Source organism: Grus americana, chromosome 4, assembly GCF_028858705.1.
Source record: "Grus americana isolate bGruAme1 chromosome 4, bGruAme1.mat, whole genome shotgun sequence".
Classification (NCBI taxonomy): domain Eukaryota; kingdom Metazoa; phylum Chordata; class Aves; order Gruiformes; family Gruidae; genus Grus; species Grus americana.
In genome coordinates this window covers 18,658,884-18,685,408 of record NC_072855.1, presented here as the reverse complement: position 1 = coordinate 18,685,408, position 26,525 = coordinate 18,658,884, and the positions used below count along the sequence as shown (strand labels likewise).

The 26,525-nt window shown below is 40.0% G+C and overlaps 1 protein-coding gene across 4 annotated transcripts in view; it reads right to left on the bottom strand.

The window, feature by feature from the left end:
• Nucleotides 1-12,449, bottom strand: part of PACRGL (parkin coregulated like) — a 33,640-nt gene extending 21,191 nt beyond the window's left edge. For 2 of the 4 annotated variants that reach the window (XR_008576977.1, XM_054824810.1), the window contains exons 1-6: nt 11,978-12,325; nt 7,717-7,874; nt 6,085-6,152; nt 4,908-4,998; nt 3,637-3,771; nt 669-776 (exon numbers count right to left, since the gene is read on the bottom strand). Coding sequence is in view for 3 of the 4 variants with exons in the window: in XM_054824810.1 (XP_054680785.1) it covers nt 669-776; nt 3,637-3,771; nt 4,908-4,998; nt 6,085-6,152; nt 7,717-7,857 (543 nt within the window). In the remaining variant the exon portion in view is untranslated. Of the gene's footprint in view, nt 1-668; nt 777-3,636; nt 3,772-4,907; nt 4,999-6,084; nt 6,153-7,716; nt 7,875-11,859; nt 11,921-11,977; nt 12,326-12,351 lie in introns of those variants that run through there. The other 2 variants (XM_054824811.1, XM_054824809.1) reach the window with 2 other exon arrangements.
• Between the last annotated feature and the right edge of the window lie 14,076 nt (nt 12,450-26,525).

Here is a 26,525-nt window from a genome sequence, read left to right as displayed (position 1 = left end):
ACATTTTTCACGTGCACTGAAAGAGATTTATTATAGTGGAAATACTTCCAAAAAATTACTGCAATTTCTCTCTTCTGCGTTTGGTGTCTAAAAGGTCCTTTTATTTTGCTGTAAAAGTGCACTTTGCAAGCAGGCTAAATGAAACCATGAAAAGCCTGTCTGACAGAGGAAGGATGTCTACAGAAGGACTCAGTATAAAAATACTTTCCACAGTCCCACCCGAAGTTTAATGAAAACATCCTTGTGCAGAATTCCCATCTGAAAGAACTGGGAATATTTGCTTATGTTAATTTATTGAAACTTTCACAGATTTTATTTTTAAATATTCACACTTAAAATGCAAAACTCATTTTGCAATAAACATAAACTTCTCTTCAAAATACAGCATCTATTTCACTTAGGCTTGAAGCTGGATCTTTTTTAAATAGTAGAGGCAACACGTTCATTATTCTCCAATTTACATTAACAATAGTTTTTGGACCTTACTAGAACTTTACAAGTCACCATATTATTAAAGAATGACGGACTCACACAGCGGAATATATGAAGTAATGCTTTTCATGGAACTGCTGAGTCCTCCATTGTATCTGTGCAGAAATTATAGTAAACATCTCACCAAAAGTATCATAAAAATACAGATGATTTTTACTACAGCATTAAAAACTTACATTTGTGAGTAGATGCTTAAGATGATCATTAAGAGATGGGCCAACAACAGCACTCAGTTGAACTAAAGCATCCAATCCCCTTCCGAATACTTCATCATCTGAATGGGCCTTCAGAGGGAGAAAAAAGAAAATCCTGTCAGTAATATTCAGACAAAGTTCTTCAAAACTGCAATCTCTGCATTATGATTGTACATAGTATTTTTAAAAATTAAAACTACTGTGCAACTGCTATTTGTTTAGAAATACAAGTACAATATCACTGAATATTAGTATCTAGAGGTAACATTTAAAAACAGAAGTATATTCTCAAAGTAGAAAACAAAAGTATCCACAAAACATCAGTGAAAACCTGGCATTTCTTCTGAGACAAGGAAACTAATAATTTATTAGTGATGAAATAAAAAACTTGTCAGGCAAAACAAACAGTTTACTACAGCAACAATTTTAATGCTTCACAGCATATTAGAAAAAACCCTCCAAATGCAGATATGTTGAAACTGTGAGACAACATTTTAGTTACAAATGTAATGAATTCAGGGTAATTTCTATGTAATTCATAACAATAACTGTCGTCTTTGGAGAAACACAGGAGCCAATGACTTTCTGGCTTAATTTAGTCCCCTGCCAACTACAGCTTTGTCACCTGCCAGCAATTATCAGGCTCTTATCTACTTCTAGGGTGCTTTGTCATTCTTATTGCTCCCATGGGAGGGTTATTCTATACCTGAGTTCTCTAATGGTTTATTTATCTCACTCTTCCTTTAGCACTGAAATTGATTCATGACAATTTATTTTGTTCTTGTACTAATACTGACCTTTATTTAAACAGTTCTTTTTCCACTCTGACATTTAGGCCCTGAACTTTTTTTTTTTAAACTAGAAGTCATCGACTGCTTGTGTAGTAGAAGGTTTAACAAGACATTATACCAAAAGAGTGCAACAATGAAAATTATCACATGAGTAACAGTAATTGGAAGAACAGAAAAGAATAATTCTTCTAACTTTCTCTTCCAAACTACACCAAAGATACTGATAACACACAATTTACATCACAAAGAATTTTCAAACTTTCAGCCATCTCTATAAAACCAGAACTGAAACATAGCTAGATTAAAGGATAGCAAGTAGCTGAACCAGAAGGATATGAAAAGATATCTGAAAGATATGAAAAAAGATCCAGAAGAGATTACCTTTGAGGCCAATGCTTTACTTTATTTTATTTTCTGAAGGAGTAGAAAAGTTAAAAGTATTTAAAAATTAAGAATATGACCTCAAACATTTTAACTATATTCTTCCCTTTTCCTCATTGGCATATTGTATCTTTGTAGCATGTTCCGAATTTTTAAATGTAACAGGTAAGTATTCATTCTCACATCTCCATTTTACTTCACAGAATCATAGAATCATTATAGTTGGAAAAGACCTTTAAGATCATGAAGTCCAACTGTTAACCTCACACTGCCAAGTCCACCACTAAACCACGTCCCTAAGCACCACATCTACACATCTTTTAAATACCTCCAGGGACGGTTACTCAACCACTTCCCTGGGCAGCCTGTTCCAGTGCTTGACAACCCTTTCAATGAAGAAATTTTTCCTAATATCCAATCTAAACCTCCCCTGGCACAACTTCAGGCCACTTCCTCTTGTCCTGTCGCTTGTTACTTGGGAGAAAAGACAAACACCCACCTGGCTACAACCTTTCAGGTAGCTGTAGAGAACAAGAAGATCTCCCCTCAGCCTCCTTTTCTCCAGGGTAAACAACCACAGTTCCCTCAGCCGCTCCTCATCAGACTTGTGCTCTAGACCCTTCACCAGCTTCGCTGCCCTTCTCTGGACACGCTCCAGCACCTCAATGTCTTTCTTGTACAGAGCGGCCCAAAACTGAACACAGTCCTTGAGGTGCAGCCTCACCAGTGCCGAGTACAGGGGACGATCACTTCCCTAGTCCTGCTGGCCACGCTGTTTCTGATACAAGCCCAGATGCTGTTGCCCTTCTTGGCCACCTGGGCACACTGCTGGCTCATATTCAGCCGGCTGTCAACAAACAACCTTGGGTCCTTTTCCACCAGGCAGCTTTCCAGCCACTCTTCCCCAAGCCTGTAGCGTTGCATGGGGTTGTTGTGACCCAAGGGCAGGACCCGGCACTGAGCCTTGTTGAACCTCACACAACTGGCCTCGGACCATCTGTCTAGCCTGCCCAGATTCCCCTACAGAGCCTTCCTGCCCTCAAGCAGGTCAACACTCCCACACACCTTCGTGTTGTCTGCAAATTTACTGAGGGTGCACTCCATCCCCTTGTCCAGATCATTGACAAAGACATGAAAGAGAACTGGCCCCAGTACTGAGCCCTGGGGAACACCACTTGTGACTGGCTACCAACTGGATTTAACTCCATTCACCACAATTGTTTGGACCCGGCCATCCAGCCAGTTTTTTACCCAGCGAAGCATATGCCCATCCAAGCCATGAGCAGCCAGTTTCTCCAGGAGAATGCTGTGGGACCCAGTGTCAAAGGCTTCACTAAAGTCCAGGCAGACAACATCCACAGCCTTTCCCACTAAGCAGGTCACCTTGTTATAGTAGGAGATCAATATATTCACCTCAGTATAATTTTTTACATGTTATTATGTGGATATATAAAACCACCATCAATACGTATATTTATTTCTGCCTATATTCAGATCTTTAATAGAACATTTCCACAGAATTTGCCTATAGCTAGTCATACAGCTATACAAGGAGTTGCCCATCTGAATTTAGAGTTAAAGACATATTTAATATAATAAAACCAATGCAGGGTTAACATGAGAAAAAGAAACTATTCCCACCCCACCCAAACTCCAAACCAAAAGCCCATGGAATAGATTTATCACATTAATATTTTCTGTGTAGCCCTCACCAACACAAGGAAAAAAAAGCCAAACAACAAACCCATTAAAATTTCTGCATGAAGATTAAGACATACCAATGCAGCCTTTAACACTGGAACTAGACGAGGCAACAAGGGAATTGCTTTTTCAGTAGCACCTTCAACCATGAGTAATTCTTTAAAACCCTCCTTTGAAACAAATGTATAGGGATGTTTTGTCTCTCTCAGACCCTGTTGCAAATGTAAAACATGTTTGTTCAACAGTTAGCCTTCTTTTAAACAAAAACATATTTAAAAAGTTCCACATAGTAGCAAGATAATGTTTAGATTTTGTTACATCAGTTCAAAACATAAAATACACTAACTCCACCATGTGGAGCCATTGAGTACAACTCTGCTTACAGAATATTCTTATTCATTTTTCTTTTGGAACATTGAATATAAAAACTCATATTATGAATACTGTCAACTCAATCAATATTTGTACTTCATTACCTTTAATCTAACTACCCAAGGTAATTTTTCAACAAGACCATGAACAAGAATAGGCTATACTTGTAAATGGTTTTCGCAATCTAAAGAAAAAAAAAAAAGAAGGTGACCTATGAAGGAAAGACACCCCCCATCACACACACGCTCCTGCAACACCAAAAAAAATGTATATGGTACAAATATGCACTTCTAGTGAAGACCTGACTGGTAGAACTCAAAGATTTAAAGCCTATGGCTGAAGTCTTTCTCCTTCCCATAATAGGAGCTCTAAGTTACTTTAGGAATTGACAGCTTTGTTTAATCTTAAAAAAAAAGCCACCTCTACAGTATGCACTATATTCCATCTACCTCACTGGATTCAACATTTATTTACACTCCTAAAACATATTTGGTGGCAACTGTCACAGATGATGCTGAGAAAACAGAAACCTGAACATAATGTATAGTATTTCTCTTTCAGTTATTTACAAGATGCCATTTCCACTGTATTAGTTCAATCTACTGAGGAGACCACTTTTACTTTGATAGGTAGGCTTTATATACAAAAAGAATCAAAACAATTTTGTTTACAAAAGAACCTGCAAAGCCACAAATGGATCGAACTATTTCATTCAACAGCTGGGAATCTGAGATGCAGTCTTGTATTTGGCCAGAATCTCGAAGATTAAATAGCTCTACCTAGCTCTCCCAGAATGCTCTAACTAAAGAACTACAAATGGCAATGTTTTGACCGTCTTCATTCATACAAGACCCTCACAAATGTTTTTACAGTTCCCTAGCAGGTGAGTCTAAGTTAGCTAGCTTAGCTTGTTACAAAATGCCATTTGCAACTAGGAAATCCTGTATGCTTAACTTTGCAAGAAAATTGAGTTTACCTCTGCCAACGTTACAAGAAGTGGATCAAAGGGAACAGTTTGAGGAAGGCATTCCCATTGCAGTCTGTGCTTTACTGAGCCATGCACTAACCTATGTAATGAGTAAAGTTTTAATAAATTAACATAGAATAATATATAATTTATTGCCAACACTATTCACTTTAAATATGTCACCAATTGGTTTGCAATATTACTATAACGTTATATACACATTTTCAATACATACTGCTCTCCTTAGTGAAATGTATAATGGTATTTAACAGTGCAATTATTATAATTCCCAAATACGGCCATTTTTCAAAATTCTGCTTGCAATCACATAGAAATCAGAAACTAAAAGTTATAAAAATTATAGATGCCTCTCATACCAACACAGAAGATGGTCCCTTTGCAATGTTATTTATTTTGATAAATATCAAGAAACATTTTCCTCAAATAACAACTGGTAAGGGAAATCAGTTGAAACTGAAAGAAAATCATATTGGAAATCAACAGGTACTCCTAAGATACAGATAAAGGCTATGTATGAATGATTATTTATATTTTTATATTATTTATTATTATATTATTAATACATGTATATACATTTATTAATGATTATTTAAATTTTTTTAAAATAATTCTGCATGCACTTGACAAAACACTAAGGCACTTATTTTCTAGGCAAATGTATAATAGACAAAAGTAACTTAAAATACCACAAACTATTACTTACAAATAGTTTTGTTAATACCTGATATTGCTGATAACTACAGAATTGGAATATTCAAGAAAATGTCATACTACTTACTTCAGACAAAAAAAGACTGCAAAATATCTACTTACTAAAATGGCACTAATTTTATTATGTTTGTTAATAGGGAGAAGCAAACATCATTACATGAAGAAATCAACTTCTTTCATGAAAGAGGCTTAGCAAACCAAATCTGCAAATGCCTAGCTATTCTTTAAAACCAAAGCTTCAATATTAACAGACCATAAAAAAAGAACCAAAAGAAGACAATTTCAAAGATATGGAAAATTGTTTTCTGCTTTGAAAAGAGTTATCAGAAATCTTTTCAGAAATGAATGGAATCAAACAGCCTAACCAAAAGATTAAACATGAGCAGATGTATTTCAATCTTCATAATTCTACCTAACCATAATATATTTAGTTAAAAAAATAAAACCAACACACCTGCATGGAATGCCACCTTTCGCATATATAGCAGCAAATGCAGAAAGTGGTCGAGAATGAACACCAAACTGAGGGGAAAAAAAAGGATATGCATCATTTATTCGTAACAGTAATGTTTGATAACTCTTTTGAATGTGTTAAAATTGCAGTTTACCAAAAAAGGAACTTAGTCATACAATTCTAAAGCTAATCAAAAAAAGAACAATGCAGCTATGAGATAGAAAAAATATATTTGGTACATTTATAAAAAAATGGCTTTTCAGAATTGTCTGGTTAAGAAGTTGTAAAAATGAATAAATAATGTAGAATCGGTGCTCTCCTGATGGAATACCCTTATTTTTTCTATTTTCTCTTGCAAATCTTAACACTGAAGTCTTATGGGTTCTCTCCTTAACAGATTAAGGACCTCCCACATTCCTGATGCTCTTGTTGTTGTATTGGTAACATGCAGAAGGCAGATTTACTCTAATTCCATCTTGATCCGAGAACAGACAAAATTATAAGGTGGCAAGATGTGGGAGAAACACCAAATGTTGGGCAAGAGAGTATGAGGACACTGGACATCAGCAGGGAGGTTCATTCTGGGTGAGAAGCTAGGGAGGACTCACTGGAGAAGGAAACCAGGAGCTTCACAGGAGAGAAGCCTGCACAAAGTTGGTTTTTATCATATACATGCTTTTTATGCATATGAACTGTTGTATTATTTATTAGTATGATCACTCACTGCTACTTCCCAGATTAAACACCTTATCACAAAGCATATAGCAAGAAATACCATGAAAATTTAATTTTTATCTTTTGAGGAGTGTTTGAACCTACATTGTTTAAATAGTGTACATGGTTTGATGACTTCTTGGCTTAATTAAGTCATTGCACTACTTACAAAAAGGTTTCAAGAAAAAAAAAATGCCCACATGAAAGTATTCAGCCTCTGTTCATAGCAAACTAGTACCTCACCAAAGTACTCCCACATTTAGTTTGTCTTCCAAAAAATCTGTGACATTACTAATTGTTTGGCTGACATGGCCCAGTGGTGAGCTTTAATTCACTCACTCAAAGCTAGTTCTCCAGGCACAGGACTTCTGTGAAATAAACAACTCCTTCCATCACTCTTCTCCTGAGAGTCCAAATTCTTCCCAAAGTATTGCATACTCACAGTACTTGGGAGTTTCAGTCATGCTCACCAGTAATTAATTTGCTAGATTTTATGAGGTCTCGGTGATCTTCAAGATGCTACCTGATTCTTGGTTTCATTGCATAACTGAGATCAATTCCTCTAAAGGAGCAGGTGCCAAAATTTATAACTATACCAAAAAAACCCCTCAACCCTTTTTAACTATTAGCTCTAAATCTCTTTTTAGGACAAAAGTACACGGAAAATAAAAAAGTTGCCATCCAAGCCACAATTGTACCAAAACTCCTTTTTTTAAAAAAAGTAATAAGCATATTACACCTCAGGCATTTGAGATTAGAAATTAGGGAATCTATGATTAATAACAAAACCTTAGTTTAAATTTACAAAACAAGACCAGAAGAAACATGTCCTGCATGTATTTCATAAAGTAAGGAAAGTTCTTCCAATGAGAGATCTGTTTTAAACAAACAAACAGAAAACCTACCACCCACACATACCGGATTGATAGTTTTAGGGTTCAGCTTGTCACTAGGCTTTGGCTGCGCTTTAATTACAGGTTCTGGAGAACATGGCAAAGGAGAAGATGTCTTGCTTTTCTGTACTGCAGTCTTTGGTTTTATTTGGATGCCTGATGACATTCTTAGAACATTACTTCCTAGAATAGAAAAAAATTAAAAACATTTTCATTCCTACATGACAGAATATCAAGGGTTAGAATCCTCAGGTCCAAAGACTAACATGAATCAACAAAAATCTGAATAAGCGTACCAGAAAAAAAATGCTTATTCTTATATATCCTAAGCAATGCACAGGAAAATTTTGACAGTCTTGTCACTCCATCTTACAAATGCACATATCTCCTAATCCTGCACTGCTCCCCTTTACTTCTGTACTTTGAGGCCTACAGCAAAAGTGAAATTAGCTACAGTCTGCCTTTAGGGCAGCCTACAGAAATCTGAGCAGCATCACAGTGCTCAGCAGAACAGCCCAGAGTGAAATAGGCTGGTTGGGTACAGTTACAGCAGAAGACAGTAACAATGTGAGGAATGGCCAGGATGAAGGAATGAACACAAGAGGAAGCAGATTCAGGACACAAAAACCAAAGCTGAATCAAAAAGGGAAGAGAACAGAAATGTAAAGCAGCAAAGAAAGAATACAGAAAATGAATTCCAATTCCAGTAAGGAGAATGAAAGTATTTTATTATAAAGAATACAAAAACAACTTTCTGTATACATCTGTAAATATAGATTTGGGTACACATATCTTTTAAATGATAATGGCCCAGCTACATGTATTATTATATACGTATATAATTGGAGTAAAAAGTCCCTAATAAAAATAATAGTCTACTGCCTATTTAACATACCAAGCATGATACTTTGATGAATAATAAAATTATTCCTGGGAATAACTCCAGGTTTTCAGAGAATCATTGAATCGTTTTCATTGGAGAAGACCTTTAAGATCATGAAGTCCAACTGTTAACCTCACACTGCCAAGTCCACCACTAAACCACGTCCCTAAGCACCTACACATCTTTTAAATACCTCCAGGGACGGTGACTCAACCACTTCCCTGGGCAGCCTGTTCCAGTGCTTGACAACCCTTTCAATGAAGAAATTTTTCCTAATATCCAATCTAAACCTCCCCTGGCACAACTTCAGGCCATTTCCTCTTGTCCTGTCGCTTGTTACTTGGGAGAAAAGACAAACACCCACCTGGCTACAACCTTTCAGGTAGCTGTAGAGAACAAGAAGATCTCCCCTCAGCCTCCTTTTCTCCGGGGTAAACAACCACAGTTCCCTCAGCCGCTCCTCATCAGACTTGTGCTCTAGACCCTTCACCAGCTTCGTTGCCCTTCTTTGGACACGCTCCAGCACCTCAATGTCTTTCTTGTACAGAGCGGCCCAAAACTGAACACAGTCCTTGAGATGCAGCCTCACCAGTGCCGAGTACAGGGGACGATCACTTCCCTAGTCCTGCTGGCCACGCTATTTCTGATACAAGCCCAGATGCTGTTGCCCTTCTTGGCCACCCGGGCACACTGCTGGCTCATATTCAGCCGGCTGTCAACAAACAACCTCGGGTCCTTTTCTACCAGGCAGCTTTCCAGCCACTCTTCCCCAAGCCTGTAGCGTTGCATGGGGTTGTTGTGATCCAAGGGCAGGACCCGGCACTGAGCCTTGTTGAACCTCACACAACTGGCCTCGGACCATCTGTCTAGCCTGCCCAGATTCCCCTACAGAGCCTTCCTGCCCTCAAGCAGGTCAACACTCCCACACACCTTCGTGTTGTCTGCAAATTTACTGAGGGTGCACTCCATCCCCTTGTCCAGATCATTGACAAAGACATGAAAGAGAACTGGCCCCAGTACTGAGCCCTGGGGAACACCACTTGTGACTGGCTACCAACTGGATTTAACTCCATTCACCACAATTGTTTGGACCCAGCCATCCAGCCAGTTTTTTACCCAGCGAAGCATATGCCCATCCAAGCCATGAGCAGCCAGTTTCTCCAGGAGAATGCTGTGGGACACAGTGTCAAAGGCTTCACTAAAATCTAGGTAGACAACTTCCACAGCCTTTCCCTCATCCACTAAGTGGGTCACCTTGTCATAGGAGATCAGGTTAGTCAAGCAGGACCTGCCTTTCATAAACCCATGCTGACTGGACCTGTGTAAGGCCCTGATAACAAGTGAATGTTGCAAACACCCATCTTGACATGGACAGGGATGGGCTGATGATGACCAGGGAGTGTTGAACAAGGACAGAGCCTGCGGAGGCAGGATAACATCTTGTGAGACCACTCCTCTATTCCTAAAACACATAAACAATGACCATCTGTGCCCTGTGCACCATGTGCTTGTGACAGATCACCACTCACTTGGTCAGCCCTGAAGGGGGGGGGGGGGCAGTGAGTCCACCAGGACCCCCACAACCCACCAACTCATTTCAAGAACATTTATGAACATTCCTGAGCACATACTGCGCCTGCTCAGTGATGACAGACCTCTGCCTATGGGGCGGGCACATCAGGTTATAAAAAGGGAAAACATAAGTTTTCGGTGCACGCCCACCACCTGAAGACTACAACTATGACACTATAGAAATGAAAACCAATAGGAAGTCAGTTAAATAATACACATAAACAAACACTGCCAGAAGGATGAGCAGGGTGCTTGCCATCCAGCCATCACCTTTTGCAAATTGATGACACCCATTTTTGTCAACATGATTAAATTCCAAATACTGAGATCAGGATGAAATAGAGAGGCAGGTGGGTTTTGCCATGCTACTTCCACTCCCTCAGCTCTGTAAGCCACTTGCCCTAATCTCTGCCAGAATCTTTTACGTGCAATCCTTGTTTAGCTTGGTTCCTCTAATTCTTCCCTTCAGTCTGAACTTCAGGTCAGGTACTTCTGTCATTATCTAAATTACTAAATCTTTAGGATTATTTCTGTTTCTAGTAAGAAGTGATAAGGTCCCAGCACTTGTGTTTTACTAAACGTTGAGAAACAACATATAGTATTGATTACCAAATTAGCTAAAATACAAATACAAAGAAAAACTAAAATTGAAAGTTTAAATCAATACTTCTTGACTGATGATTTAATCAGAACTAGTGATTCAAATCAGTTCACCCACTGTACATCTTGGTTTCTCTTTCCTACTCATTTCAGAATATGGCCTGTCTCCAGTGACAATCTTTTCAAAAGAAGAACTAACACACCACAATTAGACAATTAAAAATCTCTTCAGAATACACAAAAACTTAAATGACACTTCCAGGAGCTATTCTGTTTGTAAAATGCAACTCATAAAAACCAGAAATAATTTGAAGCCCTACAAGACAAACTAACATAGAAAGAAAATTTATGGGGTTTGTAAGTGCCAGCTTATTATCACAAAACTCTAATCACTTTAGAATTAGAAAACACATTTCTATCAGAAAAATAAGAATCAAAACGGTTTTATAGTATAAAAACACCATGTAAGTTCTTGATATTAGCATTATATATCACAAAATAGTGCTATCAGTGTCAGCCTTTGAAATGTACAATTGCTCATAATGCAGACAGTCACCTTGCTAATAAGAGCATATTTTTCTCAGAAAAGTATTCAGAAGTAATTCAGATGTATTCAAATTCTTTTATCTTCCAAAAAGTAATCTAGGTACATGCCAAGGACTTTACTAAGTTTTCAATGAATGACAAAATCTAGATGCATTTGAAAAGTCACTGGTTGTACCATCAGAGAAAGTTAAAAAATAAAAGCTGTGACAACAGGCAGGAACAATGTTAGCCCTCTGGGACAGAAGTAAAGATAGGAATTAAGGACAGCAATAAAAGTTTTGTAAAAATGCAACTGAGATAACATGTCTACGTATCGCCAGAGGAGGAAGTGGCAGAGAGTGGGAAAAAGACTTTTCATAAGAAGGTCTCCAGTCTTCAGAGCAAGATGAAAGGTCTTGTGTAGTCAAGAGCTGGGAGAGTCACACAACCTTGAAGAGAGATCAGACAGCAGAAGTGTAGTGATGAATCAAACAAGTGATATACAAGGCTTGATACAGAAATGAACCAAACTACTGGCAGATGGCAGACTTGAAGCAAAGGACAGAAATCCTTAAATAGAAAAAGCACCTTTAAAAGATGTCTTTCAAAGGAGGAAAAGTGCGGCCTGGAGTTTGGGTTCTGGAAGTCACTTAAGAAAGACGGAATCAAAGTAAGTAGGACTTTAAAGGCGCGGTTGGTCCCTTACCCCGCTGAGTGCCAACTCTCCCGCAGTGCAGACAAGGCAGAGTAAGAGCGGGATACGGGGCACCAAGCGCCGCAACCGCTAAGGGGCTCAAGCTGCAAAGCTCTGGCAAGTTACCACAGACCGACGCTCACGGACACCGTGGGACGTCAACAGACCCAACGAGACGACAAGGAAGGACACGCGGGCCCCTCTTCGGGCCCCTCTCCCCTCCCCACAGCTCCCACTCCCTCGCGGGAAGCCCAGAACAAGGCGGCCACAAGGGAGCGCCGGGCCGGTGCGCAGCGGGATCCCCTCTTCTCACGGGCCCCTCGGGAAGGGCGGCCGCGCAGTGCCCGACCCAAAACGACCGCCCGGCCGCACCGACACCCCCTGACCTGGCGGGCGGGCAGCTCCACGCCCGGCGAGGCTTCCTGCCGGTTGCCAGGGAAACTACGGACCGCCGAGAGCCCAATCTTCCTCGGCTGTCCGAGCCCGGGGCGGAGACGTGTTGGCGGGAGCATGCGCAGCGGGGGGCAGGCGGGAGCGCCGCGTCACTTCAGCGGTGTGTTGTGGTGGTTCCGTGTCGTAGTGCCCTGCTACAGTGCCCTGCCATGGCTCCCTGCCGCCGTGCTCTGTCACGGTGCTCTGCCACGGTGCCCGGCGTCGGGCCAGGTCAGGTCACGTAACGTGGCCCCGGCTGCCCGCGTCCGTGGGGTTCATCCTGGGCATCGCCCTCTGTGCTGGCAGCTGTGGTGGCGGGTCTGCCGGGCCAGCTCGGCCGCCGGGGAGCGTCGGGGAGCTGAGGCAGCGTCTTCAGCTAGTCAGAGCCTCAGTGCTTGCTGGAGAAAGAGCGAAAATTAGATCAAAAGACTGATTCCACACACACCCACCCCCCGTGTTTGTGATTACAACAGGGATGGTAAATTTTCAGGTGGCATTGCCACTCACTTTTACCCACTTTCTTAATAGCTTCCCAGGGAAAACAGGATTTGGGAAATTCTTTATTTTGCTTTTATTTTTATGTGACAAAAGTTTGGCTTTCAGGGCATGACTACGTTCCCACTTGTGATCGTTTTTATTCCAAATAAAATGATAGAAAGTTAATTATAAGTTTCTTTTTTCAGATGAGCCACACATACGATACTGAAATCTGTGTCACAAATACAGTATTCATACACGATCACATCTGAACATGGTAAACGACCTTTTGGGTAAAAAGGTACATTGTTTTCCTCTATGGACCCTATTGATAGCAGAGTGCTTTTTTGCTTTCTTTAAGAGATGAGTTTATTCTTCATGCACTCAATAAATCAAGCAAGATGTTTTCCTGGTTTGCTTAAATTGTGTGGGACGCAATCTTTCCACCGTCGCATTCTTTCTCACTTCTGTAATTTATAACAAGGAACTGAATGGGACTTCAGAAGTGGATAAGAGAGGCTATTCTCTTAGTTTTCCACAAAAAAACCCAAACCAAACCAAAACAAAAAACCCCACAGAAAAATGCCCTGACAGTGTTGAAAAGTAGTTGTCGACTATTTGAAAAGTACCATGGGCATTAGATTTTGGCCAGTGCTGGCATTTCATAATTAGCTTTATCCAACATAAATAGTTTGTATCTGCCAGTAATGGGAAGTTGTAAGTGAGGACAGGACATTTGCAGGGTTACAATAGGGCTGCATAATTGAATGCCTTTGAAATGCATTAGTGCAAGAGACCTTTTGGAAATACAGAAGGAAAAAAAATGATAAAAATAGTACTGGAGAAGGGAAGATTTCTATTTTATGTTGAAGTGTTTTAACTAAACCCAGCAGACAGTACTTTCACAAAATTATTTTAGTGTTCCACAGTACTGAGGGCAGTAGAGGAATGGATGTCTTTATTCATAAATTTTACAGGCTGGTAAAGCAGACCATGAATCTATGAAAATCACACTACAAAATGCAAACCAGCATGCTCATCTCTATAATGAGAAAACAGAACTGCTTTTCTGAGCAAGGTTTATTTTTAGTTCAATGTTTTAGTATCATTTTATACATATAGCTGCTATAGTTGCTTTGTGCGTACAGAACAGACTACAGCTACATTCAAGCGTGGAAGAAAGTAGTAGTACAATTCCTAAGTCAGTAGGAGGCACGAACTGCTGTGTTGCATGAAGCAAAATACCAGTGATCAGCTCTGTGGAGTCAGCAGCTCCCACTGAGTTCCTGGAGGCACCGAAATGACTGGGTTATAAAAGGACAAGTAAGACTCCAGTCTCTGTGCAAGAACAGGGCTTAGTTCAGAGTTCAATCAGCTTCCTGAAAAATGCAAAATAAAAGAGTTACGGTACGATGGTGTATGTGGTACGACGGAGTCCTGCTGTACTTTGAATATTCGGACTGCACTGCTTGCCTTGCGGTGAGACGTGATGTGTGAAATCAGGGTCTGAGAGATACCCGCTGAACTGTGGATGCCCGATAGACATGTGTCCCTCCTTTTCATCTCTTGGGGCACTTCATCTCTTGAACTGGGACAGATCGCTACATCTGGCTCTCGGGGAATTGCCTTGATGCTGTTTCAGGCATGAGGTCATACCCAGGGTTGCTGGCCTGGCTTTGGTGCAGGACCAGCACATCCCTCCCCACGCTAGGGCACCCAGCACAAGGCATCGCTATGTGCGTGCAGAAATACACCCGACCCCATGCCACACGGGCCACCTGAGTGCTGGGAACCTGCTGCTCTTGGGTGGGATCGACTCTTGTGCAGGAGCCTAACTCTCTCCCTCCTCTGTGGGGGGAACATAGACTGCAATGATCCTAAATTCCTAGAATCGGTAGGATGAAACTATACCCCATGGGATATCTTTTTCTAACTCGCATGTTAAGAGTTGGGAAAAGAGAAGTCCTAAGGTTAAATACACATTCAGTCCCTTCTGATTCCTACAGTAAAATCTTAAAACGGTTTTTATTACACTTTGCCTATGAATTTGCAGCTCTGCTGCTCCTTGAGTGGCTTCCTCATTATTATACCTGGCCTTGGATTTTCTAAGATCTTGCTGAATATTGACATGGGGAATGTGGGTCAAAATACTTTTAATAAAATGTGTTTGTTTAAAATAAAATACTTCTCATACTGTGTCCCACTATTTTTGATAGTTGTAATAGGAACTACTCTGTGACATTATAAACATATTTGGTGGATGAACAATGTAGAAGGAATGATACTGTAAGATCTATACTGTGTATAGATCAACAAAACATGACAAAGTTTAGCATTTTTCTCCATCGTGATCACATCACATCACTTCCTAGTCTTACATATGGTGTCATGAACTACTATTATTACTGTATACTTGTATAGCATTTCCTCCAGTTACGAGTTTCTCTAGTATGTATTTTTAGTTTTTTTAACTGCCATAAACCTTTCTAAATGCTTGAAAATAAGTAAGAGACAAAAATATGAATAATTTGCAAGGAGTTTTTGTCATGAAAAGAAATACAGTCACTTACATGTATGTGAATGTGTTCGGGTGAGTGTATCGAAATCTAAAAATGAAAGCTAACTCTGGACTGATTGCTTTTTCATAACAACAATACAATTTAAATAGAACCAATGATTAATTAATTATCTATCACTGCTGATAAAACCAATATGCAATTTGACTTCTTTTACATTAGTCACAGTTAAATAGTTAATTATGGGGAGGGAGGAGAATTCACCAAAGCGAAATGGATTCTGAGGCTTATGAAATTAAAACTGAGGCTTATTGGAATATGGCTAATTAAAAGAACATCACAGAAAACAGTCACGTGTTAGATCTTTTTGTCTGAGCATAATTACACCTTTGTTAAGCTAATTCATTTGGTATGGTTTAGGCTTGGCATTCCACCAGTGCCAGTTGGGAAGTGGTGGAGAGAACATTTCTTCACAAGTACGAACTTTTGAATGTAGAAGGAAAGGAGTTAGTACTTGAATTTTTGTCACCATTTCATTAATTTACATTGTCAACATTTCCCTCTCTATTTGTAGCAGCCTTCTTATGAGACAATAGATGGTTTATACTGATTTGTTTGTTATATTTTGCTAAATACAAGAAAGGGATTGCAAACAGCCTTAAAAATGGATTCATCTTACATTTTACTATATTTTTTCAGATTCATCTAATAGTACACAAGCTGATATACTTTCATGTGAGATTATTTTAGAAGTTTCTAAACCAAGTGCAATTTTAACCCCAGTTGGGGCCTAACAACTCTTACAACCTAGCAGGAACAATAAAAGAACAAAATGTGTTTCCTCAGCTCAATGTATTTGGTAATTCTTTTTATTTCTCCAGTAACTCTGGATTAGAAATTCTCACTGGTCTCTCAAAAAGTGCACATTCAAAACTGAAGTCTCTAGGAGTGTTTTCCTTAGATAGCCTTCAAATATCATTCCCCAGAGCTTTTATCCTAACTTAACCACTCTACATGCTTTATAAATAGTACTCTATAAAAGAAAAGTTATTTTACAGGGTTTGGCAATAAATGGGAGCTACAGAACAGACTGTAGACACCTAATTGTAGTTTTCAGGTTCCTCTGCAAAGATTTAGATGCTCCAGGCACTTTCATTGACAAGTGCTGTATCAGATGATTAGTTCCGTGCCTGTCAGAAGTTGATGGACCTGTGAATATTCCCTTATATCCTCAGTGAAAATTGGTGTGAAACAGTGCCATTTCAGTTGAACAACTCTGGATAACAGTCCATAGATACTACTGTGTTGCTTAATTTTTTATGTAATACACCAGAAATGACTTGATTGTCTATTATTAAGCGCTAAACTGCTGCAAGGGCTGTGTAAAACTCAGAGGTAAACTCCCAAGAAGCAGACTGACCCACAGGAATACTTTCAGGTTTTGATATTGCAGAGTAACAAAAATGCATATAGCTATGACACCCAAATTTAGGAACTGAATGGGACTCTTAATGGGTATGATGGAGTACACAGCTCTCTACTATTAGCGTGCATGGTGCTTTGGGTATTATTCTTTAACTAAGGCGCAAGGCTGAGCAAAATCAAGTAGTTGCATGGACAACTGAAGCTAAATTCCACACTAGGCTTTTTGATTGCCTCTCAAGAATATCCTGCTGATCTGAAATAATTAGGAAATTCAGGTTTTTCATCAGTACCTGAGTGAGTCAGAGAAACTTATGCCCAAATAGATACAGAGATACTAACTCATCATTGCTCCACTTTTCAGTACTTACTGAAGTGTCTAGAGCTGCTCTGCAATGGTTCAGTTATACTTGTACTCATCTCATACCCATGGCCATACAAAACCAATGTTCCTGTCTCCTGTAGTTAGCTAGTACTGGTAGGAGCCAAAAGAGACCAGTTATGCCCACCCATCAATGAACTATACTACCTCAAAAATGAAATTGGGATTAAAATGAGACGTATCAGGATTTGGTTTTTTCTGATTCTTCTAAGTTTTCATATTGCCATCAATAATGGCAGTTGGAATTCGTTCTTTATTTCGGTGATGCCAATTGCTCAGGAAGAACAAGTCATTCCATTGCCATCTCTCAGATGACGGCACAATCACTACTACTTCTGTAAAAGTACTTTGCTTGTTTATGGAGAGAGATCCATTCACACTAGTACAGTCAAAAAAGTAAGAGTTAGGAACCTATATTTCTTTGAGTCACTGGACCTAAATCTGAGTTTTATGATACTTGATTTCCTGCCTCCCTGCTGTTCACTGGAATCTTCATTCCTAATTTGTTTCAGCAGTCCTTATAACAGCGTGTCAACTGTTAAACACCTAAGAACAAGATTCACAGAAAGTACCAAAGTTGAGCAGGCAGTGGCCAGCACTAGCTCATGGAAAATGTTAAGGAGAGAGCCGTGGTTTCGGAGAAAAGTAGGTGCCAAACACTTGGGGGAAGAAAAGAGGGAGTTGGATATATATCTGTGAATTCTTCTCTGGAATTCACAACGCTCAAAGTGTTCAAAGCTAAGAAAAGGTTTTGGAAGCAGTAGCTCCCCAGAGCTAGAAGACTCACTGGGTTATGGAAAACTCAAGTTAACAATCTGCCTTTGCCCGATTTGGAGCATAGACTTGAACCCAGGCTCTTCAGCTTCTCAGACCTGATGAACACTTGGTGATGCATCCAAGTGTTATTCTCAGCTGCTCAGAATATCCCAATGATATTCGGAACTAGCCCAGAGTACCAACTTTTATTAATTATGCTTTTCACTGAACAAGTGCAGGTACCTGTAAGTAGAAGCATAGTGAAAGACCGTATCTGCAAGCATCGCGATCCTAAAAGATGTAGTGGTACCCAATAATGAAAATAGCGACAGCACTAGAAACAACCTGTTCTCCATATAAACCAGAATCTGCCTTTAAAAAATGGACAGGATATTCAAACGTGACTAGTTTATCATAACTTTGGGTGCATTCAGGAATGTTCACCACTACTTTATGTTGCAGGTAGTTTTACAGAATATAATGAGTGCCACATCATGCAAATAAAAAAAGAGAAGTGGGACGGTCCCCTCTCTTCCTCCTGCTGGAATACCATTATTCTCTTCCTGGTGATTTCTGTGGAGTTGGAATTTGCTTTTAGACATATAAAAAAAGTTATGGGGTAATGTTCTGTAAATGCAAGACAGACATACTCAGGCTTTAACTGTGCTCACCAAATGGTTTCTCTATAATTAATTGAAAATCAAACCTCACTACTAAATTTCTGAAGGAGGATAAATATAAATTAAATTCTACTGAGGGAATTAATTAATCAAAAGTTGAAAACTTGCAGCTGATTTTTAGGATGCTGCTATGAGAGCTGACTGGCATGTTTTCCCTATCAGGATTGCATAGGGAAAGAACCAATTCAGAGGCACGCACTGCAGTTTTGTGTTTTCCCACTTGGTGGCAATCATTCACTGTCTTTCCTTCCCCTTCGCCTTCTCGAGAAGGCTGCTGCTCTGCATTCTGCAGCCTCTCTCGGTTTGGGGAAAGAAACAAGGGAAAAATCAAAGTTTTCTGTTACTTCAAATATCAAAGGTGGCAAAATAGAAGAGTTTGTTAAGTGGGAATGGAAGTATTTCATAGTTCAGTTGTCAGAGAAATTTCATTCTTCGTTAGGAAACCTTTTACCAATTTTTTTCCCACTGTAGAGCATAGATCAGTAGTAGTATATAAAGTATTGACTAAAAGCAAGTTTACTGGACTTTATAGCCCTGCACAGAATGAGGTAAATAATAATAAATACAAACAAGTACTCGCATGAATTCACAAGGCATCAGGAGAGTGAGAGCATTTCTACTTTTCCTTTTTTTTTTTTTCTTTTCTCCAGCAACAGGAATAAATCCATGCAGTTAGGACTTGGTCTGCAGAGCACATGCTGGGGCGGAGGTGTCGTTGCTCTGGCTAACCTAACGTATAGCTGCATAGGCTGTAGCCGGGTACAACGTTGTCTTTCATAACATTAATAGACCTTTCAGCTTTCTCTTGAGTCCGTGAGGTTCCCTTTGCTGCGTCAGAGATAGGGGAGAGCTGCAGTAAGAGCATGGGGCTGTGCTCTGGGGCACACGCAGCTTGGATGTGCTGCTTCACAAAAGCATTTAATGTCTCCCACACACCAAGCACAGCTGGCACTTCAGATAACAAGTCCAGGGATGGTAGAAAACATTTACTTGTTTATGATATAGAGAAGGTTTGAAAGACAGCCTTAAGGTCCATAGGACTCAATTCAAGTTGGTGGTTGAGAGCTAGTAATAGCCTAGGAGTATTGGCTGTAGTGATGGTGATGAGGATGGGAGCTGTGGTAACAGTCATGATTAAAAGATATAGAGTCAAAAGTGGTGGTGGTAGTAATAGTTTTCTCTTCATCTTTTCTCTTTTCAGAAAGTGGTGTAGCAACAGCCTCCAGCCCCTCTGTCCCTGCACACAGGGGTAGCAACTGGGGGAGTAAGGCTGCCCTGCTGTCACTTGCTCTACTGGATTTTGGAGGAGGATGAATTAAAGCCCTTTGTAAAACAAACAAACAAACCAGGGAAAAAAAAAAAATATCATCTTTCCAGGAAAGGCCGTGGGAGGTGGGCATGGAGAGGGGGCAGTGCACTGGAGTTCCAAGTGAAAGCAGTGAGAAAGGATGCATGAATGGATGTAGAAGAGGGAGGGGAGATTAAAGATGAGGATATTGGAGGGGAACCAGAAGCAAAGCACAGCAAATGCTTCAAGTTCATGATTTTTAGGCTTCCTCTATTCATGGATTTTAGTTCCTGTAATTCAGACATCAACTGTTGGTTTCCCACAGTTCTAGTTTCTGATATGAGAAGAGACCCGGAAAGAGAAACTAGAGGATGGGAAAGATTGGAAGGAGGAACTACAAAATGAATCAGAGAGAAAGGTGGGAGGGAGAGAAGCATTTGCTATATTCCTCATCGTAGTTCACTTCTGTTTTCTTTATTTGAAATAGTAGAATATAAGCATGTGTATTTTTGAGGAAGAAAAAAGAAAGGATGGGGAGAATAAGGGTGGGAAATGAGCACCTCACTGCACTGCCCAGCTGCACTCGATGCCAGCGTAGGTCATCCCACACGTTCGGCTTGGCTGGTGAATCTCATGGGCTGATGTCCCTGTGGAAGTGCTGCAGCACGTAGGAGCAGATTCTGGCCACAGTGGGAGCTCAAAGGCTTAGGACTGTAAGCAGGTCTCTCAAGAGTAGGTTGAAAAGAGTAGGGTTATTCTCAGAAAGGCTGGGAATGCAAGAGCCTGGAAACTTGGTAGTCTCTGTAGGATAAACACTAATAGTTACACAGCATGGATGCAAAAAGGGGAAGCTTACCGAGAGCCTGCCAGGTGCAGGTATTTACTGTGAGGTACAGACAAGTGGCCAGTATAACATTTGCTATCAGCTTTGAGTTTTGAAATGTAATTCAGTTCACAAGATAACTATGTATTAAAAAAAATACTGTGAACTTGCCATCTCACCAAAAAATAATTTTAACAGTATTGCACGTTCTGTCTAACTGAAAGAATTTTGTTGAATTGAACACGGGGTCGGATCCAAGATTAATACATCACAGTGTCCTGTCACCGAGTGTCCCATCTGAGACAGCCAAAGAGGGGGCCTAGGGGAGACTACGCGAACCAAGACAACTGTACATAACAGTTTGCATGAGTATTCTCCCAGCTTTCAGCCATTTGCTATGCAGGAACATCCTGAGCCGGGGATGACTGCTGCATATTCAGTAATCTTCAATGGATTTCTCTTACGTGGATTTCTCCTGTTGAACCCCAAGAGACTTTTAGTATTCATAGTAGCCTGTGACAAGGAGTCTTATGGCTCACCCTCACCTTTTTATGTTGGTTGTGAATTTGCTACCTGCTAGCTTTATTTCTTATCAAATAGTTCTTCTGCCCCGGCTCTTTCAAGGTTGCAGCAAGAGTAGGACAAGGTTATGTCACCCCATAGGTGGGGTTTTTGACTGGATAATGAAAAGTATGGTGTCACTTCTCAGAATCTCAGTACCGTCTCTTTGTTCCAAACTTCCTTAGGTTTTAACTTTTTTAGACATTCTGTAAAATTACAATTTGTTTAAATTACGACACTTTTTCTAATCAGCAATGTGTAAAGCACTTCAGTCTGTAATGGGCCAGAGTGTGCTTTATAACTGTCAGATGGCTCACACTGTATTTTGCTACACACAAAAGACCCCAAGGTGTTTTCTCCTGTTATCCTCCTTCCTTTGCTATTTCTTTTGCTCATTTACTTCTTTTGCTACTCTGGAAATAGATACAATTTTTGGACAGGCCACTCCAGTCTGTTCCCTGTTCCAGCCCCACTTCTCATGTATCAGCCCGTTTATGCAAATTTCCATCCACAAAACTGAAAACGGCACCAATTTCATTACAAGCCCAATCCAGTAAGCACAGTGTCCCGCTGAACATACTGGTAAAACACATTCTTGAGAGCAATGCGGACTCAGGTCTACAGTATTATTCCATTCTCTGCGTCCATTCATTTTATTTAGCATATAAACCATGAATGTCATTCTAAAATGATCCCATAAGTTACAGTGTGGAATTCAGTCTTGCAAACTGGTACAGTGCTCTAAAGGTGACTTAGCGAATAATTGATAGTGGTATTATTCGTGTGGAAAGTGAAGCAATCAATAAGGGGTGAATAGTAGTAAATACACTGGTGTCCTTGCACAGCCACCAAAGGACTGTACCTGCTATGGCAGATACTGCGTGCGTTCCCTAGGTAGCGCGGAAAAGCTGTGAGTTGCGGGGGGAGGTTAGCTTACCAGTTGGAATTTTTTTGTTCGGTTGGTTGGTTGGATTTATTTATTCTGACTAGCTACGTTCTTGTTTGAATAAGTATTTTAATACTTCGAGATTTTTGCTGAGTACTAATTATCCATCAAGGGCAAGGAGTGCTGCATGAGTGATTTTTCATCATTTACATTATTTGACTCAAAATTAGTAATATTAGTAATATTATTTACACCATTCTTCTCCACCAAAGTGCAAATTTCCACTCAATTGGTTTTATGATATGGCTCTGAATAGTGACAGTCGTAGTTAGGAATTTATTTAATAGTTTGTTCTTAAATTGAAGAGGCAATGACCATTTAAACCTATTCTTTGATTTCTGTTGTTTAACTGGTCTTTTACTTAGAACAACATTTCACATCTCAGCCATGAATATTCTATTATTTCTTACTACTCTCAGACACTAAACCTTGTCAAAAGGAAAACCAAAAAAGATCAGTCTACTGCTTTCACAAGCTCCAGGTATTTTATTTATTTAGCTGAATCTGATAGTTAGACCCAAACATATCTAGGTATTCTTGTTTTGATGTGTGTGGGTTTGGGTTTTTTTTTTAATCTGCTTATATTATTATTTCCTTTAGTTTTACAGGTACAAATACAAATTTCTGGAGTGCTGTTCCCTGACCACTAAGCAGAGCAAATCCAGGAGGTGGGTCTTGAGCATCAGCTGTGCCAGGGAGCCTGTGAAACTAGAGCAAGTACCAACGTTGTACTGCTTCTAGAGCCAAGGTGGGCCCAGAAGCCCTGCGAGCCTACGTCGCACAGAGCAGGGCTGTGGTGTTAATAAGGCCTATGGACGGATGCCAGCAACTACCCGACCCTGCACCCCTGGACCTGAAATGATGAGGAAAAAGATGGCAAGAAATCTGCATGGCACCGCACAGTCAGCAGGAAGCCATAAGAGTTCATTAGCTCTCATCGAGGTCTGACTGGGCTTATTAATTGCAGCTCAGCACCACATTTCTCCAGTTCCTGGTGTGGTGGCTGTAGGTACGAGAAATCCTCTCTGCAATCTGAAAGCTCCATAGTTATTTTAATAAGAGAAAAGTATTTTTGCAAGACCCTGAGATATTTCAGATTTAAAATCACACTATGTAGTGATGAGGGGTTCCCAAATTAGTTCCAGCTGAGCTAATATGTCGACATAGCATAAGCTAGCTGCTTTCAGAGAGCTTTGTGCTAATCCCTACAGCAGTATATCTGCATTTATGTGACCCTGCCCCAGCACGATTCACCCCGCCTCTCAGGCGTGCTTAGTTTGGGAAGTTTGTGAGACTCTGCACAATGCCCCGACTATTTCCCCAGGTGCTTGGTTGATGCATCAGCAAAAAGGTAATATAGGAAGATACCATAATCGCTAACTAAATTGTGAAAGGTTAACCAAGCTGAAAAGCCTAAGGTCCAAGTGCACGTGCGCATGCATTTTAACCATATATGTGGCCAGAGGTTCATTATGAAAAACAGAAGCGCCAAAAAGCAGAGGTGACAATCAAATCCTCAGTGACAATCTGTTGGTAACAGCACATTGTAAACACATCAGGTCCAGCGAAGATTTAGAAAAAACAAAATAGGAAGTGCCAGTTCCCGTGGGTCTCTTTGAAGTACTGTTAAGCACTGAAGCAGAACCATTTGGAGAATGGAATTGAGATTTAGAAAAGAATTGTGAAAAGTGCTCAAACTGGAAGTATGGCTATAAAATTTTACATGGGAACAAAAGTGTTCATGGCTAGAGCAAAACAAAAAGAGAACTTCGGATTATGAAAGAGAAGGTTCAAGACAGCATTAAACACAGACAATTGGATATACCTCTCAACTACAAAGTAATTTACAATCATAAGACTGAACTTGATCAGGCTGAAAAATGGCATATGATAATTTGTACTAAAGTAATTGTTTCTGCACAGTAGAATACAATAAAACTGATTCTGCCAGGCCTAGTTCAGTGCTGTTATGTGCCCACAAGGCACCATTTATACTCCAATAAAGGGAATTTGCGCATTGAAAATTATTATATCCTTAAATCACAACAATTCCCTGGCTTTTCTACTTGTGAAACTATAAAATGACTAATTCAAGACTCCTCCTCAGAAAGTCTAACAGTATTTTTCCTCCTCGTCCCAAAGATGTGCTGCTGGGTTGGGATTGGGTTTTTTTGGACTTTTGTGAAGGAAAGAGCTTTGAGGTAATGAAAGATCTTTTATCAAAACAAAAGAGGAGTCTTTAATGAGTTACTTTTTAGCTCTATTGTAAATGTAGTGGTCCATTCCAGATCAGTCAACTTCTCCATCAGCTTACAAAGACATTTCCAATAGGGCAAATCCCAGATTCTGCCAAAACTCCATTTGTTTGTTTATTTTTTTCTTAATTTGACTTGCCAAGGGTTTGTGTTTGACTTGTTGCCATGAATAAAACTATTCCTCTTTCGACAATGAGCTCTCCGGGAATGGTGTGGGAAAGCTAATCCCATTACACAGCTCAGAAGTTCCCACTCAGTGGTGACCCAGGAAAGGCAGCTTATCAGGCACTGAGCAGAGCTGTCAGCTGGTCAGCTCAAGTGGGGTATTCTTCTTTGTGGAGCGAAGCAGGCCAGCAGGAGCAGTAGCAGGGGTTTGTTTGTTTGTTTGAAGTAAATAGAACAACAGGGAACTTTTACATCCTTGACCTGAAAGTCATGTTCCTGTAAATAGAAGACATTAATGGTAGAGCATACTACAGTGTCATTAACACACTGGTCAGATGTGTTAATTAATTTATAATCAACAGATGAGAGGAGTCTTCCCAAGCTGCTTGTCTTGTGACATTTTCTGTGATGGTTTATCTCTGTTTGCGATAATTCAGTCTATTCAAGTCGTTTGCTAGATGCCCCTAACAGAATGGCTTTCCTTCAAGGGAAGTTGTTTTTGGACTCAATGATGCCTTCACATTTTTGCTCTAAGTGATGGGCATCTTGTGATATGTCTTGTCACGTGGCCAAAGTCTTCTGCTGATATTAGAGGGGAGATAAATACCTAGAGAAAGAGTTCTCTGCTAAGGTGGAAACAGTGGCAGGACTGCCTGACAAAGGGGCCTTACTTCACAGCAATGAGGTGAGAATTTGCTGAGGGGCAAGAGCATATATATAAGCATTAGAAAATACATGGAAAAACATGTAACAATACAATACCTTGGTTTTGATAAGAACAGGATTAATGCAGAACAGAAAAAAATGTGACTTTTCTTCTTCTTTTTACGTAACTTGTGTTTGACTTGTGAAGCCATTGCTGCACAAGGGGGAGGCTGCATCGGACTTGTAAGCACCTGGAACACCATTGTCCAGAAGCCCAAGCACTGGAGACTGAGTTATTGGTAGAATCGAATGCCAGACTGAGTCTAACTCCAGTCTTATTAGTGTTGGTGCCTTAACTGATTGTCCTAATTGTTCAAGTAAAGAAAAATTTTATCTGGTCGTGGGTACAAAATACCACGCTAGATGAGGGGGGTCAGAAAAATTTGGATTCAGGTCACAGTGCAGCTTGCGGAAATCTTATTGTGTGCAGTTCTTGCCTTCTTTTGCCTAATATTCCCAGTATTTCTCTTTTACCTCTGTGTAAGTATAATGCTCATATTCAGAAGCCATAAACCAAACTGTGCTCATGAGAGTCTTGAATAGCCCAGTGATGACAGCCTAACCAGAAAGTACTGGTGTTTTAAAGTGTCGTTTAGAGAATGGCCTTATTAAATTCTTCTTTAAGAGTCAATGCATTAACAATTTTTTTTTCTTTCCTTTATTGCAAGCAGTTATATTACTTCAGAGCAGTTCCCATTTCCTAATATACTTCTCAAGATGAGTCAATCTTGTAAGCTATGAGGTGTTATCAGTTCCCAGTGCCAGTGAAAATGGCTGAGGGAGCTCAGTGGTTCCACAGACCAAGGACTCTACAAGGAACTGTCCTTCAGCTATAGTTTGACATTTGTTTGCTTTCATAGGTTTTTTAACTACGGCATGGCATCCTGTGATTCTGAGTTTCTGTGGTTTTTTTTTTTTTCTCCCCTCTTCAGGGCAAGTATAGGTAACAATCAATTTTGTGTACTCAATATTTAGACTGTGTAGTGTAAAAGGCTAACAAAATGCAAATTGTCTTAGAGCACTGGGGTGTGCCACCTATTACTTACTAAAGGAAATAAGGATGCTGAAGTAGATAAATATGATCTGTGTTTTAGTTTTGCAGGTTTTTTTAATTGCCTGTTACTTCATTGCCCAAGGTCAGTCTTGTCAAAC